Source organism: Mobula hypostoma, chromosome 9 (genome assembly GCF_963921235.1).
Source record: "Mobula hypostoma chromosome 9, sMobHyp1.1, whole genome shotgun sequence".
NCBI lineage: Eukaryota > Metazoa > Chordata > Chondrichthyes > Myliobatiformes > Myliobatidae > Mobula > Mobula hypostoma.
The window spans coordinates 24,266,274-24,286,983 of record NC_086105.1 but is presented as its reverse complement, the minus strand read 5'-3'; the positions used below and the strand labels follow the sequence as shown (position 1 = coordinate 24,286,983).

General features: G+C 40.7%; 1 protein-coding gene across 6 annotated transcripts in view; it reads right to left on the bottom strand.

Moving 5' to 3' along the window:
- The window catches only part of dock4 (dedicator of cytokinesis 4), a 366,243-nt gene that overhangs the window by 244,649 nt on the left and 100,884 nt on the right, over positions 1-20,710 (bottom strand). For all 6 annotated transcript variants that reach the window (XM_063057889.1, XM_063057890.1, XM_063057892.1 and 3 more), the window contains exon 7: positions 428-512. In XM_063057889.1, the coding sequence (XP_062913959.1) occupies positions 428-512 (85 nt within the window). The remainder of the gene's footprint in view (positions 1-427; positions 513-20,710) is intronic.

Sequence of the window (20,710 nt, the reverse complement as noted above, 5' to 3'; positions counted from 1 at the left end):
TGTCCCATTTGTAATTGTACCTTTCTATTCTGACATGACAGATTCAAGTTTCTGACTGAGGAAGCAACACTTAGAATACCATTGAGTGGATATTTGCAGCAGCTACCTGACAAGCTTGAACTGCAGTTGTCTGAGATTTTATGAAGGGTTTGAAGTGAAGTAGTATAATTTTCTCTGGAAAAAGGAAGCAATGTGTATAAAATAAATGGGTTGTGGCCATCTGTTCAGTTTGGCTTCCTAGCAATATGACTCCCATTCTAGCCCCTCCTCTTCTTCAAAGTACAGGAATGCATAGATGTTCACTGATTCAGTTCACAACTTTAAACTTTAGCAACATACTGAAAGACTTCAGAATAATAAAAAAAAAGGTACTGCTCGACTCAATTAATAGTTCCTTTCAGAAGAGAAAAATAAATTAAATTCTCACCAATTTATACAATTCTGTAACACTGATTTCTTCAGGATCAACCATACTGAATTCTTTTCTTGGAACCAGATCCAAACCCAGTTGCCTATTGGGAAGATGAAACAACATTCAATAGATTAATATAATTTATCAAATACTTCAAAAAAAAAGTCTGTCTCACCCTGTAATTACAGAAATTACAGACCATTGCATCATCATTGCAGACCAAGATGGCGTGAGGAAACTGCAAGACCAGAGTTGATGAATAGCAACAATGCATAAAGAGAATTTAGCTTGATCAATGTGCACTTAAAATTGAAGCTTCGCTGGTAGCTAATAATATATAGATCCAAAAAATCTCAAGTGAGAGGGGTGACACCAGTCAGGATCCAGATGGAGCTTTGAACAAGCACAAGGGTGCAGAAGTATAAATAGTGACACAGAACAATAACATGGCTGATTTCTAGAACTATTTAAACATTCAATGTTTCAGTCATTTAAGGGTTAAATCAGGCAGAACAAAGGTAGACTTTCACTTGTGTAACCTTCTATGACCTCAACAATGCAAATCATTCTACAGGCAGTAGTACTTTGACAATGACTACAGGAGATGCAGCGATGGTTGAAGATAATGCTGCTACAAGAGGGAAATGCTAAGTTGGAAGCTAAATTCAGCAATAAATAGGATGCTGAAACTGTGAACAGTTAGGTTCAACCCAAGGGGATTGAGCCGAGTGAGGAAACAGCATTTGTGAGAGCCTTCGCAATGTATTAATGGAAAAGATTACAGCTCCTCAAAGATTGGATTTTTATCAGGCAAATTAAAAAAGGCACAAGCAGGCTGCTCAGTTATGAAGAGGGATGTAACATTACTGGAAATCCTGATATGAAAGGAAACCTCACTGCTATGTTGCTGTAAGGGTAGTGTGTCAACTGCAGCTGTAGTTCACCCATGTTAGATTCCAACGTGAAACCTTAGAAGTAAAGCTGGATAAAAAGAGCATTTCATCCCATTTACAGTTTGTACTAGCTGCACTATAATGCTAGTTTGATGTGTAGTTGCTTTTCAATTATGCCCAGATGGCATGATACCCTGTCTTGGCACTTCTTCAATTCTTTAAAATTAGGAGAGAACAGATGCGCTGGCCCAAGATCTTAACATTTAAAAGTACAGTGATGAAGCACAAAGCTCAATTTTACTAATTAGGTTTGGGACACTGCAAACTACAGCAACCACTATCAAGAGGCACATACCAAATGCAAGATCAATGGTTACGTCACAGCTAATACACAAATTAAACTTCGAGAGCAATGCCTTGATTTTGCAATTTTAATCTCTGGAACCTTCAGCGCTTTCTGGCAGCACTCATTATTGAAATAAATTTCAGTCATTGTTCTGTTTATTATCAGGCAGATGAACAGGCTTTAAAGACATACTTATGCAGCTTGTTCAATCTCAGCATCTGAATGCACCATTCATGTTTACCAAGCACCCAATCTATTAAGTAATCTGTTGAGACAAGTGAAAGTCATTTGGTAAACTGGCGTTAGGGTCATTTGTCTGCAATCTTCCCTTTCCCTATTAACTGCTGGGCTGAAACCTATATCCTCTCTGCCATTCCCCTGAAACATGGCCAAATTCAGAATACAAATATTTTTGGCAGATTTGGGCCATTAACCTATGGGGAGGGGTTTCAAAACAAAAGCATGCCACTATTTAAAATTCTGAAATTCCTCCTGTAGCATTAAAGGAAATCTTTCAGAAACATATCTGGATATGAAGATGAAACCAGGGATGGAAATGCATTGTTGTCCAGGGAGACCAGTGTTTTCACTATAATGGAAAAGGAATTTTGATTGAGATTTTCAACATCATTAAAGTTCTGTTAGTGATGACAGTTCTAGCTGAGAATTATTGACACGTTTCTGGTTTAGATTTGTGTCTAAGAAAATAAAAAAAACGACATGGAATGATTTGTCATAGGAAGTTGTATTACCAAGGGTTCCACCCATCCATCCGGTATGCTTTTTGACATTCTACAATCAGGCAGGAGCCTCTGATGCATAAAAGCAAAAATGGTCAGGATGGGAAACAATTTCTTCCCACATTAGGCTTCTGACCTCCCTGCCACATCACATTCGAAGTGTCACTGGATAATTTGTACTGTACCATACAAAGTTAATTAATACACTTTACTTTGTTTATCTATACAAAATTCATCTGTAGATTTAATTCTTACTTTCCTAAATTATTGTGTCTTATATGTGTGCTATTATGCTTTACCCCTGATCAGGAGAAATATTGTATCATTTGGCAATATACATGTTGAATAAATACAATTAAATGACAATAAGCTTGACTTGAAATAGAGACCACTATCATTAAATACAAAAACAGAAAAATGTTTTCAGCTATGAGACCTTGGAGAGAGTTTGAGATGATGGGATTGGTTTAAGATTGCTCCAGTAAAACAGTAGCTTAGATATTAAGAACCATATCACTTCCATCTGTATCTGTTGTTCTCTAAAGACAACATTAATGCCACATTAGAAAAGTATCACAAGGGACCAATAGCATCAAAAATAATTTTACAATGTTCCGGAACCAAAAATAATCTGTTACTTTTAAAAATATTATGTTGGAATTGCAGCAAGATGCAGGTCATTTTTTATCAGAAATTTCCATGGTCAGCATTCATCACAATCATGAAAATGTTTCTAAATAATAAAAGGAAGTGTCCAGTTGTAAAATAGATGTTGTGATAACTGTCTCCAAGGGAAACTGCTGTTCTCCTTTGTTCTGTTGGAACATAACAAGAATGTCCAATGTTCCAGCTCCAGTCAGTGACACTCACTGATACCATCAGAAATAACCATTTTAATATCACGTTTAATCACCAATTCCCCAGGCTAAGGATGATTTATATCCAACTAATGTGTTGCCAAAAAAAAAAGTGACTTATCCAGCTCCAACATCTCACTCTAGATTTCTGACTCCTGTGTTCTCTTGTCTTTCCTCTGCCAGCCTGTCTCTGTCTCTCTCTGCCTCCCCTCCAGTACCTTGCATGAACACATACACTCTTCCTTAAGTTCCCCATTACAGCAGTTGGTAACGATGACCGTGAATTTCCAGTCAAGCACAGTGATTATGTTTTTCTCAACTGAGCATGACTGGAAAACTGTCTCATGTTGACAATGAATGTATTTTACCACATACCATGATAAAGAATGTAATAGAGGAAAACAGCATCTATTCACATCCCAAGGACACCAACAATGCTTCAGAGCCAACAGACTACTTTTGTAGTGTGGTCACTCTTACATAAACAAACACCAGCAAACTTGTACACAGCGCCATATAAACATCAAAGAGGTAAATTACTTTGAGAGTCTTGCTCGAAGAATAAATATAGACCAGAATATGCTGAGGATAGCAGTTTCACGTGTTATTTGAAAAGCAGAACTAGGTATTACATTGGATTATGCAACCCAACAGAATTTGAAACCACAGATTTCTGACTCAGACATGAACAAAACAGAAGGATAGCTGGTAACTAATCAGAGCTGGCAGGGGGGGGGTGGGGGGGACAAAAGCTGTTGGATGTAAGATAACTTGAAGATTAGTGAAATTCAATCCTTTATCAAAACACAGCCAGGAAGAACTGAAGTGCAGCTCAAAAATGAAATGAGAGTGAATCACCTACACAAAAACACAATTGTGCATGCTTGTTGCAGGCAAGCGAACAATGGTTCCACATATGCAGCACACTATTCTTACTTTGCTTAGGGCAGCACATAAAGCCGAATCTCTTTGGTAATTTTTGTCAACCAACATTCACCCTTAACGTGATCTACCACTAGTTGCTTTGAACATTAGCAAAACATACATTTTAATAACAGCGCAATCTTTCCTTTTCTCTCATTCTGAAGTGCAAATCTCAATGATTAACACTGATTTAAGGTAAGGGCACAAGAGGCTTAGAGTGGCAGGAAATAGATCAACTGGCTATTCACTTTTAATTTCTCATTTAAATCAGGGCTCTTTTCAAATTAGAATTTTTGTAGATTTAATCTCAAAACAAAAATGCATCAAAAGCATATTCAATGGCTTCTATATTGCAACACACACAAATGCAGAACCTCTACACCAAAGATCTCTTCCAAAGGATTGCTGTCATGTTTGCAATGTCAATCCTCGTGAAAATCTTTGGAAGAGAAACATTACAAAATTGAGAATAATACCCAAGGTTAAGGTTGTATTCCTTTTATTTCAAAAGATTTAAGGTTAAGCTAATCAAGGATCTCAAAGGGCAAAAAGAATTTCACGGAATGATAGGCTGCAACACAGATGGAGGCCACGCCTTCATGTATCCATGGCAGTCCAAAAAAAATCTCATTTTTTTAGACTAATCCCACTGCAGACAGCACAGCCTGGGGACATGCAATGGAGTAGTTCTGCTTGCCAGTGTAATGATAAAGTGGTGTAACAATAGCATGTGGGTAAAATGTACTACCTGGAACTGAGCTTGTAGATAGTAGGACGTGGGTAGAAGATGAAGAGAGGGCAGCAGTTGGAGATAATATTGCTATTTGTATTGAGGATGGTGAGAAATCAGAGGGTCAGAGCTTCTGCTGGGGGCATCAGAAGAAATTCAGTATTTGAAGATCAGGTGCTTTTGGGAAATCAAGGTCTCGAAGCATCTGGGACATTGAGGTCTGTGCATATGAAATCGATGGGAGGGGGAGAAGATTTTAAAGTTTAAATATGGGGTAGATGGAGATCTCCATTCTGTTGCATGCCAGTTGTTCTCAGGACAATGTAGGCTAATTTCCCCATGATATGATTTAAAGAACAGGAAATGAGTCTGATTCTGAAGTATGCGAGATCAAATTTCCTGAGTGACACAAAATGACTGATGAATGACCACTGTCATGTTTTACTTCCTTGAAATTACATTGCTAATAAGTGTATGCTGAGATAAAATTTCTAGCATTGCTTTCCCAATTTCTCTGCTGCAGCAATGCTGAAAAAGGGCACAATATTAAAACTAAGCCACTTACATGTGAAATCAGAAATTGAGACTGTACTAGTGCGAAACTTCCTCTCTAAAACACTGGGAACATTAACACTTCAAAGCAGGGCCTGATGGCTTAGAGCAGAGGGGTTTAATAAACACTAAATTTTAACAGAGTATTTGAACAAGCTCACAAAGCCCAAGGTTCACACATTCCTTTGTTTTGAACATTAAAAACATTCCTTTGCTTTGAACACGCTTGTGCCAAGATTAGGCCATCCACAGGGTGGAGTAACACTTCATATTCTGTCTGGGTAGATTCCAACCTGATGGCATGAATATCAATTTCTCTAACTTCAAGTAATTTCTTCCCCACCACCCCCCTTCTATTTCCTGCTCTGGCCACTTAACTCTTCTCACCAGCTTATTACTTTTCTTTGGGTCCCCTCCCCCTCCCCTTTCTCCTGCAGTCCAACTCTACTATCAGATTCCTTTTTCTCCAGCACTTTACCTTTCCCACCCACCTGGCTTTACCTTCCTCCTTCTAGCTAGCCTCTTTCGCCTCCCCCCATCTTTTTTATTCTGGCATCTTCTCTCTTCCTTTTCAGTCCTGTTGAAGGGCCTCAGCCCAAAACATCGACTGTTTATTCATTTCCATAGATTCTGCCTGACCTGCTGAGTTCCTCCAGCATTGTGTGTGTGTGTTGCTTTGGATTTCCAGCATCTGCAGATTTTCTCATGTTTATGATATACATGCTAAAACCACATTTCAAATTCTAAAGTAACTGAATGCAAAAATGTTAATTGCCTTGGATGTAATAGAAAACAAACAGTTTGCCTATGGTTATTGAAGGAATATGTGACCAATTTTGACACATCAATATCTCTAAAATTGGGTCTTAAAGCATCTTGCATCAATTTGGATTTACTTCCTGCATCAGTGAGTGTGACAGCTAAGAAAATTCAAAAGGAGAACTTGAGTGGTATCAACATATTATAATTTATGAATAAGCTATTATCTTAATCAGCTTAGTAACAGTTTTTATTATAGATTGGGTTTGCTTTATTTTCCTGCTAAACACCTTTGCTAATAATTCATATTCATTTACTTCTGTGAACATGCCAAGAGCTAGAGGTTACAGTTCAACCTTTGTGAAATAGTTCTCAGCAAAGCAGAATTAAAGCAGATTAAATATTTAGCTACTGAACTTGTACAGATGTATTAAAGGCAATGGGGAATTTATATTAAGGCTCAATGGCAAAATCCTATTGGCTTTTCTTTTTTCTTCAACAACTGATAGGGCAAGAAAAATAAATAGGAATCTTCAGATGTTGCAGCAAGATTTTCCAGGATAATTCTGAGCCATGCTCTTTGTCCTGAGATTTAATGGTTGTTAGTATCCAGCTAATTGCAATACTACAGAGAAGGTAAAACTCAGCGAGTAAAGATTCCTATTTCCTGCAGTTATTCAGCTTGATTCCTGTTAGAAGTTGTGGTTAAAAAATTAAATGAAGGCAGAAGATTCAAAGCTCAAAACAAGGATAATAACAACTCAAGAAAGGTATCAAACTTTCATTCCATCCCAGGGCAATGAGTTCAATAATTTGGTAAGAGCAGATATGGCAGAAACGTGTACTGGTTTCATTTCCATTTATCAGAGGCAGAGTCTGGGGAGATTTCCTCTCATCCCCCTTGTACAGGAGTAGAATCAAGTAAGGACACAAAGTTATCAAACTAATTCTTTCGCTTATATTTGCAATCCTCTCACCAGTTAAGGCCTGGAATAAGCTTTGAAAGAAAGGATGTCAAAAGCAAGTGATATCAGAAGGGATTCCGGCTTTCCAAAAACCAGTCAATAGAAATTCTTAGCCATCATAATTCTGCTAATAGCCCCATCCTCAAATTTTGAAACAGAGACCACATTCCTTTTAAGCAACACACATGAACCCTACTGAGATGTGCAGCTTGTGGTGACAGGATGACAGAATTTCATAGCCTGTGTCTAATCTAATATTTTAGTGTAATGAACAGTGAGAAGTGAATGATTGCCTGCCCAGTGTCCTGTTTTCACTCTGCTGAAGGTAGCTAAATATCTTTTCAAAAGCTTTATAACTCCATCCACCTGCTAGTTATTATTTTCATCTGTGACACAGAACAGCAACATGAAAACTATCAACACCCCAAACAAATCAGCTGGTAGCTAGTGAAGAGAACAAAGATTTTTGGACATTTAGTATTAGAAAGTTTGTGTGATATTTGAAGCTAGTACTGTAATTTACTATGTTGGCCCAATTTAATGATTCTATTATTCTATTTTTAAATACATTTTTAGTTCTAGCCTGACAAAAAAATTCAGTCTGAATAACCTTTCAGATGAAAAGCTAAACAAAAGAGCTATTCCATATAATTTGCAATGTTTTGTGATAACTGCTACTCACACATTTGATTATTCTATGCACTTCTGCCATTAGGCTGACAGAATCAGTTTACAGGTGACTGAGCCCTCACAGACACCACCTATCTGGTATAAACACAGGACCACTGGAGTGACGACGCCAAATCTGTGACACAAAGATTAAGTCTGATTTTTGACATGAATTAGGTCTGCACTGGCTTTAAAGCTCATCTCTCCTAAATTTAATCATTTAAATCCAAAAAGGCAAAAATGCCAGAAATCAGAAATTTGGTGCCAGGTTAGAACTGTGAGTGCAAGATGTGACAGCTTTGGATTCCCGAAACATTTGTAGAACCAACAATCCCAGGCTTTAGGTAACACTTTGAGCTGCATCAATATGCCCTCTGCTACGACACAGAAATGCAGCAGATGGCACATGGCAGCTTCAAGACCACCAGTCAGGCCTTCTGTCAGCTGCCATTCCAGATATCAAGTGATAGTGATCTAAACATGTAACACATTTTCTTGACCTATATATGTTTCCTCTGATTCTATTGTTGCAAGTACAAAGATTTCAAACAGCCACCTACAACTTTCATCACCTTTTTCCAGAAATAAATCCATGATGAGACACACTCTGCAAATGAAAATATAATATAGTGTAATTTCCTTTTTAATGACGTCAATCAGGACATGCCATTAGAGAATTGCATTTGGAGAAATTACCGAGCATGAAAGTGGAAAGGAGTGAAATTAATAGCAGCAGCAAAAATAATATGATCTACGACTGTGCTACGTCACCTGGATATTTTAAACCCTTGTACTCTAATATGGTCTGTAACCTCCATCAACTTGCCGATAAATGTTTATAGTGAAAGGCAAGAAAAAGAAAGCACAACAGGAGTTAAATGAGTCTTTAGAAATCAATACACAGAAACCATTTCTCCTCCAACATAATTGTCTCAAAATTTGAATCCGAAAGACAAGTTACTTTTAAATACTAGGGATGGTCTCAAGGCACACTTGTGCATTTTTGTGGAATGTGTTGTACTGGACATCATACTAGCATGCCTGCAGAGATTACAGAATTGGCAGACTACTGCCAATGCAGAACTGATGTTGTTATTGCCAAATTGGAGCTTCACACTTGCCTGAACCAAATACTATTTGCAAAGAAGAGGCACCACCACCATACCCGAAATTCTAACTCCAACCTCTACAGGGTGAATACTCTCATCAAAAACTGCCTCCTGCAACAGCCACAAATGCTACTGCTCTGCAAAACCACTGGTTGCCAAGGTGACAAATAGCCACAAATGTCTGCTTTCTAGATTCTATTCAGATTAGGGATGGTTGCATTTATCTCTCACAGCTTCAATTCCACTGTTGCATAAGAAAAGACAGTAATACCTGCTATTTAATGAGCTTGCCAAAATAAATTGAGAGTAGATTGATAATAAGACTTGAAAAGGAATGCAGGCTTCTCCAAGGCAAAAAATGACCGATTTCAACCACAACTGCTTGCAGCCACCAAATGCATCACAACTAAATTGCATTCTTGTGAGTCAGTTTCCAGCTGGTGTATGACCAATACGTAACACACATTATCCTAGCAATAGATAGAAGTGAATGTACAATAAACAACACACTTCTATAAAACAGACTAGTATGCGCTCAAATTATGTTTTTGTTGTTTAACTGCACCAGGTGAACCCCAGACACTTGACTGGGCGGGTATCAAATTTGTAGTAATTTGCTCTATGCTGCAAGATCCCAACCAACATGAAAGCACAAAAATGCCCAATAGAGTTTTTGGACAGCAAAGAGCAGAAAAAGGAAAATATGGGGAAGGCAACCAGAGTGGACTATCCCTGAGCAACACAACCAAAGGTGCAGCCTCAATTCTCTACCAACACTCTTCCCTTTTCTCTGCATTGCCCAAGATATCCACCTGGATAGAGCAGGTTTTTTAATTTACAGAGTGGCACAGTACTGTAGCAGTTATTGTAATGGTATAAAACTGCACCAGTGACACCAAATTAGGGTTTAATTTCCACCATTGCCTCAAAGGAGATTGTATGTTCTTCCCATTGCTGTAAGGGTTTTCTCCAGGTGCTCCAGTTTGCTACCAAAGATGCACAGGTAAAGGTTAGTGCGTCATGGATGTGCTAGGTTGGCACTGGAAATGTGGCGACACTTGCAGGCTGTCCAACATAACCCTTGCTTTACTGATTTGATTTGATGTAAGTGATGCATTTCACTGCATATTTTGATATATGTGTGACAAATTAAGCTAATCTTTGATCTTTTGTATATGCAAAATCCAAAACAAGACTGTTGTGCCATGTCTGTCCCACCAGTTTTTGCAAGTCTCAATACTTCAAGCATATTCAATATCAGCAGTAGAATACAGTTGACTTTCAATAGACGAGGGTGCAAACGAACAACTTCAAACTGCTCTGGGCTTAGAAGCCTGGCTCCAAACTGCTCCATCCCAGCACAAGAGTTAGAGTAGATATCCAACAATAAATTGACAGGGTGTGGAGGGACGAAAACATTCTCAGACAGGATAGTGGAATTGTGCCTAAACACATAGACCTGTAATACTAATTCTTTGAAAGCAAGTGTTAGAATGAGTTTTTTTGGATAAATGACTTCGGCCACCAGACTTCTATTTGACTACTTGACAAAGTACTGTGGATTGAGTCCACAACAATGCACTTCCTAAAAAGGTGTGAATACCAGATGCTTCTGGCGCCGTAGTTTGACCAGAAGCTGTAGTTTCTAAAACAGTATTATCCATACATTATAAATATTAATTGTCTTCTATGTTAGCACGTAAAATGCCAAATAAATGTACTGTGGATTTAACTTGCATTCTTAAAGGCTGTGGATACCAATCCAGACATGTTGGCATCGGAAGGAAAGGATGAAGTTAGGAGGTGTGATGTTTGTAGGTAGTTTCAAAAGGAAACATTGTCTATAACTTCTTAAGTAGTGATTGCCTTTGTGTTTAGCATATAAATATCGAGCCCACATTGGGCTAACAGACCTTTCTACCGAAAGCATCTCCGTCTGTATGATGCCTGCTGTACAGTGGTGTCGAATAAAGAAGCTGCTTTGTACCTACCAGTGATTTCATCTACGCTACAACAGCAAGAATGGATTCAGATCCTACAAAAAGGTTCCCAGCTTGATACTAACATGCTCCATTCTCCTTGATGCCCACTAACCATTGTTTCAAGGATTTCACAGTGCTTCCAACTATAGACTATTTCAACAGTTTTCTCATGCAAAACCTGTGCATCCAGAGATCAGGCACTGCTCTTCCTTCTTGCTTTGGGTACATTCATGTCCAATACTTCACCTATATATCCCATCTCCAAATTATGTGACACGCCAAGAATTGCTGTTCATGGTGATGATCATGATGTATAAAGACTTCCATATCCAGTTTCTCCAGTGACTTGGTCACAGTCACAATATTCGGGGGGCTTGTCTGGGATACTACAATAACCCAATTACGTGGTCACCATCCTTAAATAACAACCATTGACCTCTGCCTTTCATCCAACCATTCCTGATGGGAACAAGCATAAAGGTGAAGGATGTGGTGAGCATATCAGCATTAAAGTTTCCTCAATTCCAGGGGTCACTGTTACTGCCAGTTCCCCTTAAATTAATGTCTCCCTATCATACAAGAGAGGGAAAGAGTGATTGTGAATATTATGCAATGTGCATAAAATCCTAAAGGGATTGGACAGGCTAGATGCAGGAAGATTGTTCCCGATGTTGGGAAAGTCCAGAACGAGGGGTCACAGTTTGAGGATAAAGGGGAAGCCTTTTAAGACCAAGATGAGGAAAAATTTCTTCACACAGAGAGTGGTGAATCTGTGGAATTCTCTGCCACAGGAAACAGCTGAGGCCAGTTCATTGGCTGTATTTAAGAGGGAGTTAGATATGGCCCTTGTGGCTAAAGGGATCAGGGGGTATGGGGAGAAGACAGGTACAGGGTTCTGAGTTGGATGATCAGCCATGATCATACTGAATGGCGGTGCAGGCTCGAAGGGCCAAATGGCCTACTCCTGGACCTATTTTCTATGTTTCTACGTTTAGGAGAAATGACCATCATAGCTGTATAAACTGACAGCAAGTACAAGTTTTAAAATGGAGAGTTCAAATTCATATCTGTTCCAAGTACGTGAAGTTCACAATGGCTACCTGGATATTTTGTTCATGTCTTAAGTAATAGATTTATTTATAGGAGTGAAATGTACCAAGGAGTTGCTCAGGCAAGTTCTACATACCATGGGATGTGGGATTTGGATCTATTTCTCTGAATTTAATTTTACGTGCAAAGTTTCTGTATTTTCTACAGCACTGCAACTAGGTACGTAAGGTTTGATCCAGTTCTACATCTTCAAACAAACACATTTTAAAAATCATGATGCAGCATGGATCATGTTGGCTGTCAATGCACAAGATGACATCTGTAGGACACACTGGCACTGTCTGCTTCAGTAGTAATCATGCAAGGGGAGTGATTTCTAAAGCACAAGGAACTCTCTCCAATTGGAGTGGCAAGGTAGCCTAGTGGTTAGTGTCATGCTATTAGAGCACCAGCATTCCGGGTTCAATTCTGTAAGGTGTTTGTACCTTCTCTCTGTGACCACGTGGATTTCCCATGGGTGTACAGGTTAGGAATACTAAGTTGTGGACAGGCTGTGTTAGCGCCAGAAGCATGAACTAATCTTCTTTAAAAAATAAATAATAAATCAAAAATATTACAATAATCTAAATTATTAAATATCATTTCATTATATTTATCCCACTTGAGGCCCTCTAATTGAATGCACTTAAATGAAAAATAAGCCTGTTAAATGCTTCCAAATAAAATGCCACATTGGAAAATGTCTTTCAGTTGAAAGCCTCAATTGATGATGCATGAAAGATGTTGAAGATAATTTCTTTCTCGCATTAAAATTTAAATTGAAAAAATATCTACCAAAACAAGATATTTAGCCTTCGGTATTAACTTTCAACTACTCCAAAATTCAAATCTGACCACTTATAAGTAAATAATTATGCACAGTCATAGTTGTTTTAACAGCAGTCCCAGGAGTTCCAACAAAACAGAAAGATTGTTTTTCCACAAATTGAAGAAAAGAAGCTATTTGGTCTTGTCCCAGGACCAAACGCTCCAGAACAGAAGTAAAGCTTTCTCTAAACAATCCAGAAATGGAATAAGGCCAATTGCTTTCTCATTGGGGCAAAATGCTGGCAAGATTAGAAAAGGAAATGTGCTATTGTGAAAGGCTGACATCAATGACAAAAGTTCTCACTGGTCTTTAACTCAACAAGTCCATTCCTCACTTAAATGGAATTTGCAAATCAGACTCTGGTAGATGGCTCAGAACTGGTATCCTCCCTGATGAAGCACAAAGAATTACAGGACCTCATCAGACGCAATCACACAATCAAGTACATTGAAATTTGTTCCTGGGTGGGGACAGTAAATTCCTGAACTAATTGCGGGTGGGTACTAATAACAAACAAGTGAAAATCTGCAGATCCTGGAAATCCAAGCAACACACACAAAATGCTGGAGGAACTCTCAGTAGGCCAAGCGTCATCTATGGAAAAGAGTACAGTCACCATGTTTTAGGTCGAGACCCTTCCACAGGACTGGAGAAAAAAAGATGAGGATTCAAGAGTTAGAAGGTGGAAGGGGAGGAAAAAAGACAAAGTGATAGAGAAACTGGGAGGGGGGAGGGGTGAAGTAAAGAGCTGGGAATTTGGTGAAAGAGATACAGGGCTGGAGATGGGGGAAGCTAATAAAAGTACAGAAGGCCATGAAAGAAAGAAAAGGGGGAGGAGCACCAGACAGCACAGGCAAGGAGATTCTCGATCTCTTTCTCAATCTCTCTGTCTCTATCTCTGGAGACAGCTCATCTATTGATGTCTCCCACTGACTCTCACAGCTGCCTCTACTATACTTCTTCCCACCTTGTTACTTGTAAAAATCCCCTTCTCTCAATTCCTCCGTCTCCACTGCATCAGCTCTCAGGATGAGGCTTTTCAATACAGAATGAAGGAGATGTCCTCCTTCTTCAAAGAAAGGGGCTTCCCTTCCTCCACCATCAACACTGCCCTCAACCTCATCTCTTCCATTTCATGCAGGTCAGTCTTCACACCATCCTCCTGTCACCCCACCAGTGATAGGGTTCCTCGTGTTCTCACCTACCACCCCACCAGCCTCCGCGTCCAGCACATAATTCTCCGTAAAATCCTCCATCTCCAACAGGATCCCACAACCAAGCACATCTTTCCCTCACTCCCACTTTCTGCTTTTCGTAAGGATTGCTCCCTATGCAACTCCGTTCTCCCTTCGTCTCTCCGCATTGACCTCCTTCCTGGCACTTACCCTTGCAAGCAGAACAAGTACTATACCTCTTTCCTCACTACCACTGGTGAGATCCGACACAGATTGGGAGACTGCTTTGCCGAGCACCTATGCTCCATACGCCAGAAAAAGCAGGATCTCTCAGTAGCCAGCCATTTTAATTCCACTTCCCACTCCGAAACTCCTCTACTGTTGCAATGAGGTAAAATCTCAGGTTGGAGGAGAAATATTTTATATTCTGTCTGAACAGCCTCCAACCTGGGCATAAACATAGATTTCTTGAACTTACAGTAATGGCTACTCACCCCACCTCCTTCATGATTCCCCATCCCCTTTTTTCTCTCTCTCACCTTATCTCCTTGACGGCACTCTGCTGCTCCTCCCCTCTTTTTTTAAATATATGGCCTTCTGTCCTCTCCTATCAGACTCCCCCCTTCTCCAGCCCTGTATCTCTTTCACCAATCAACTTCCCAGCTCTTTATTCAACCCCTCCCCCTCCCAGTTTCACCTGTCACCTCTGTGTTTCTTCCTCCCCTCCCCCCACCCTCTAACTCAGACCTCATCTTCTTTTCTCCAGTCCTGAGGAAGGGTCTCGGTCCAAAACGTCGACTGCACTCTTTTCCATAGATGCTGATAGGCCTACTGAGTTCCTCCAGTATTTCGTGTGTGTGTTGAGGGTGGGTACTATATGCCTGGGATGCCAGCATAACCAGCTTCCCTTCTTCCATTGGAACTCTTCTGTAAAACAATGGCATTCAGTGATAATTTAAGCAACTACCACTGATGAGCAATGTGGATTTAACCCCAGTTGGCATTTGCTGGCTAGAGGAATGCTATAAAAACTACAGAAACAACAGGAATTCTGCAGATGCTGGAAATTCAAGCAACACACATCAAAGTTGCTGGTGAACGCAGCAGGCCAAGCAGCATCTATAGGAAGAGGCGCAGTCGACGTTTCAGGCCGAGACCCTTCGTCAGGACTAACTGAAGGAAGAGTGAGTAAGGGATTTGAAAGCTGGAGGGGGAGGGGGAGATGCGAAATGATAGGAGAAGACAGGAGGGGGAGGGATAGAGCCGAGAGCTGGACAGGTGATAGGCAAAAGGGGATACGAGAGGATCATGGGACAGGAGGTCCGGGAAGAAAGACGGGGGCGGTGGTGACCCAGAGGATGGGCAAGAGGTATATTCAGAGGGACAGAGGGAGAAAAAGGAGAGTGAGAGAAAGAATTTGTCCATAAAAATGAGTAACAGATGGGGTACGAGGGGGAGGTGGGGCCTAGCGGAAGTTAGAGAAGTCAATGTTCATGCCATCAGGTTGGAGGCTACCCAGACGGAATATAAGGTGTTGTTCCTCCAACCTGAGTGTGGCTTCATCTTTACAATAGAGGAGGCCGTGGATAGACATGTCAGAATGGGAATGGGATGTGGAATTAAAATGTGTGGCCACTGGGAGATCCTGCTTTCTCTGGCGGACAGAGCGTAGATGTTCAGCAAAGCGGTCTCCCAGTCTGCGTTGGGCACTTATCCGTGTAAGCGGAACAAGTGCTACACATGCCCTTACACTTCCTCCCCTACCACCATTCAGGGCCCCAAACAGTCCTTCCAGGTGAGGCATCACTTCACCTGTGAGTTGACTGGGGTGATATACTGCGTCCGGTGCTCCCGATGTGGCCTTTTATATATTGGTGAGACCCGACGCAGACTGGGAGACCGCTTTGCTGAACATCTACGCTCTGCCGCCAGAGAAAGCAGGATCTCCCAATGGCCACACATTTTAATTCCACATCCTGTCCCATGATCCTCTCGTATCCCCTTTTGCCTATCACCTGTCCAGCTCTCGGCTCTATCCCTCCCCCTCCTGTCTTCTCCTATCATTTTGCATCTCCCCCTCCCCCTCCAGCTTTCAAATCCCTTATTCACTCTTCCTTCAGTTAGTCCTGACGAAGGGTCTCGGCCTGAAACGTCGACTGCAACAAACTACAGAACAAGAATTTCAGAATCAAATTGCGTATCAATGCAACACAGTGGAAGCAACTATCCCAAGAACAGTGGTTAATATCTTAAACGAGGGCTCTTTTTATATATTTCAAATTGTGACTAGAATTTGTGATAAACACCCAATCTTAAAAGGGTGCAAGATATACTTTTTAAACCAAAATAAACTTAATTCAAAACTGTGCAATTAACTGTTTCATTAATACACTGATAGACAATGTGCTAAGTAGTGCTGAGTGAGATTTTAAAAACAATAGCACCATTGCCACTCATGTGGCCCCCTAGGTGGAAAGTATGCAGCACGCTGATCAGAAACAAGTTAAAACCAAGAATCATTTGAGTATGGGGGAAAAAAAAATATACATTAAAAAAGTCATAGCATCGAAACAGGTTCATTGGCCCATCCAGTCTGTGCTGAACCATTATACATTACCACCCATCACATTTGACTGTGCCTAACTAAAACTTCACTGGTAATAAAACTAAATTTGTTTAAGGTAATTGGCTGTCAAGACACTTGAGTGATCTGGTTCCACCTCTCCACTTCCAAAAGGAAATTGATGTTATATTTTATGGTGGAAATTTCAATAGACATGAACCACGGAGGAAGAATTCCAATTTACTGAGTGTCTAATCAACACAACAGCTGTGTCACAAACAGATTGTGCAACCCTGTCCGCATCTCCACTTCAAAACAAAAGTGATGTTTCATTCATTTATCGATATATCATCTATTACTAATTAAATGACTGCAAGGACACAGAGAGCAGCTGCTGCCAGAAAGATGGTATAAAAGGCCTCACAGTTCCCAATGACAGCTCTATGTTTATTTTAGATATTTAGTCAGGACATTGTGGTTAATTTTCAAAGTTAGCTTACAATGATTCAAGGCTAAAAGGAATTATCTATGTAACGATGCAGTCAGTTACATACAAACACATGGATCACTTTTCAATTTTGTACAGCCATGCTCTTGGTTATGAACAATCCTTAAGTATCTACATTCAGTTAGGGTGATAAAATACACTACAATTGGTCAGTGTCCTGGATGATGAAATGTTCCAACTCTGCTAATTCAAGGAGCCCTTAATTTCCACTGCAAAGCGTACATTTTCCTGTTGAAAGAGATTTGCCTCTTTATACTGGGTTTATGCAACACTTTTTACTTTTGACGGTCATTCTTCAGTCATTCTATTAACTCTCAGGAATGCAGGTACAGCATTTTAAGTGAACGAAAGTACATCATTATGGCTGAAAAAAGCAGAAGGAAGGACGGACTCCAAGCCAGACTGAAATGTCAGGGTATGAAACTTCCTCTATCCAGTATCATGTTAGCAAATGTACAGTCACTGGAGAACAAGACTGGGAACATAAGGGCAAGATTGGTGTATCAGAAGGAAATGAGAGATGGCTGCATTGTGTGTTTAACAGAGACATGGCTCACTCAAGACACACTGGACACATCAGTAAGAAACAAAGGCTTCACTTTACATTGGATAGACCAAGCAAAAGTTGGGGTCTGTGATTCATGATAAACTTTTCGTGGTGTGTGGATGTAGCAGTGCCAACCATTCTACTTACCAAAAGAGTTCTCAGTGATCCTGACCACAGTTTACATACTACCAAAGGCCACTGTTAAACAAACACTCAGGAAGTATTGAGTGCAGCAAATAGCAATCAAGGTACAGCCTACCCCAATGTCTTTCAAATCACTGTGGGGACTTTAGCCAGGCTGGTTTGAAGAAATCTCTGTCCAAGTATCATCAAGGTATCTACACCTGCAGCACAAATGGTCCCAATACACTCGACCACTGTTATTCAGTACTACACAAAAATCTTAGGCACAAAGATATAACGAGGGTGCCTAAGATTTTTACGCAATATTGTATTTATCAGCCTGGAGCAAAAGTTTGTAAATTTGGTGGGAGTAAAAGCTGTTGCGAATGGCGAAGGTGGAGCACTGCCAAAGGGATGTAGGACAGGTGGCAGAGAAGGAGTGTTGAAGCGGGGTAGTGGTACAGCTGCAGACACACACAGCCCTGAAATGCCAGGCAAGATTATTTGATTCCAAACAATTGGTTTATTGATCATTACAGAATGACTCTCTGGTGCTTCCTGCTCCCTTCCCCTTTTCGCAACCATAATTCCCCTCTCCCTGTCCATTTCCTACTCCCAGTCCACAATAGAGACAGATGTCATAATCAGGTTTATCATCACTTACGTATGTCAGCAGTACAGTGCAATACAGAAAATTACAACAATGTGCAAAAGTCTGAGACACCCCAGCTACTTATGTTTCTAAGACTTTTGCACAGTACTGTACAACTAAGAATGCCTACCATTACAACCCTAGACCACTGTTGTCATCACTTCCTAAAACTACTGATGAGACTCAAAGCCAGACAATAGAACAAGATGGAATTTGAAATAACCAGCCTCAAAACTCAACTCAAACTTACACTCCCCAGTACAATTATTTGAATGGTTTACCCCAGAACAATTGAGTCCTGAATTGGGAAAACAACCAATCAGTGAAAGTCAAGCTGGGATAGGTTTCAGCTGACCACCAGGTGCTGACTAGTCTGGCCCACCGTAACACCTCCATCTTGAAGTTGATTACTTGTAGGATTTGAGCAGAGGATTGATTTCAAATGGGAGAACTGGTTTATGCTGACAATTAGTCCTTCTTAGTGGTTGCAGCCTGTTACTTTCTTGATATGATGGTGTTTGCCACTGGTGGTTGGTTCAGTTGGGGTAATTCGAACCCTTCCAGGAAGAGATGAAGGCGCAGTTCTGTTTTTGAAGATCTGACCAACGAACTTGAGCCCTCGGGAGGACATGGCCACAACTGGTTGATGTGGCAAAGCCAGCTATATCCATCGATGATTACTTCATACAGCACTTTCCCAATCTGTTTCACAATCTGACCTGCTACCCAGTGGCCTTGCCCATTGTGATCATCGCTGGACCATTCTGCAGATCCGGGCTTGAATGATTTCACTTGCCGACCAAGGTCGCTGTGGCTGTCTTTGTGCATCTGACCATCTGCTGTCTCAATGGCAACATTACATCCAACACCGCAGTTTTCTTCCCAAAAGCACTTCAGCTGGAGACATCCCCTCAAAGCCTGTAGGCGGTACAATTTGATATGTCAGCGGGAATATGTTGAGAGCCTCAGACGATGCTCCTTCCCCTCTTGATTTCAAAAGCGGCTGTTTGAATGTATCCACAAACCTCTCTGCTTGGCCTTTGGACTATGAATGATACGGGGGTGAGCAGATCTGGATAAATCCAGTGTTCTGGTAGAATGCAGCAAACTGCTGTGAACGGAATTGAATGCCATCATTAGAAGCAAGCGTTTCCAGAATTTCAAAATGGCTGAAGATCTGCAGCCTCTGTCATTGTTGACTTCGTAGGTAATACATCTGGCCACTTGGAATAGGTGTTAACTAGGGCAAGGTAGGTACACTCATAGATTGGGCCAGCAAAGTCAATACGTACTGAACTCCAATGTCTGATTCGCTGAGGTCATGGTTGTGGATTGGCTCTACTTGGATTCTTTGTAGCCATAGGGACAGGAGTACACTACATACAGCTGTGATATCTTCATCAATACCTGGCCAGTACACAAAACTTCTTGCCAGGACTTTCCATTCAATTGATGCCTGGGTGACCATGGTGGAATTATTTCAATACTTTTGGTTGAAGTATTCATGGAATTATTATTCTTTCTCCAAACATTAGACAGGAGTATACAGTTGAGACAGTTGAGAACATTGCATGCTGTCAGTAGAAGGTTATGACATCTTTCTCAACCTTGAATGGCCATTGTTCTTTGAGGTATCTGGAGATACACTGAAGAGGATCTGAAGCTGCTTCTGCTCTGTTCTTGTCAACTGTGACTGGAAGACCCCACTTTGGCACCCCTTTTACCCCTCCTCTTCTCGTCACCTGCCTATCACCTCCCTCTGGTAGCCCTCCTTCTTCCCTTTCTCCCATTGTCCACTCTCTTCTATTAAATTTCTCCTTGTTTAGCAGTTTACTTTTTCCACCTATCACCTCACAGCTCTTCTCTTCATCCCTCCTCCCTCGCCCAGTGAGCTTCTCCCTCACCTGGCTTCACCTATTACCTTCTAGCTCGTACTCCTTCCCCTCCTCCCAGCTTCTTATTCGGTTTTCTTCCACCTTCCTTTCCGGTCCTGATGGATGGCCTTGGCCCAAAATGTCGACTCTATCCCTTTCCATTGATGCTGCCTGACGTGCTGAGTTCCCCCAGCATTCTGTGTGCGCACTCTGGATTTTCAGCATCTGCAGAATCTCCTGTGTTTAGATTTGATTAGTACTTTGAGGAGCATCACCATGCTTCCACAGGAATGACCCCAAACTACCAATGTTTGTCAGTTTAATAATAAGTACTTTATTGATCCTGAGTGGGAAATTACATTGTTACAACAGCAACATTTAAAATCACACAATTAGCAATAATGATATAATA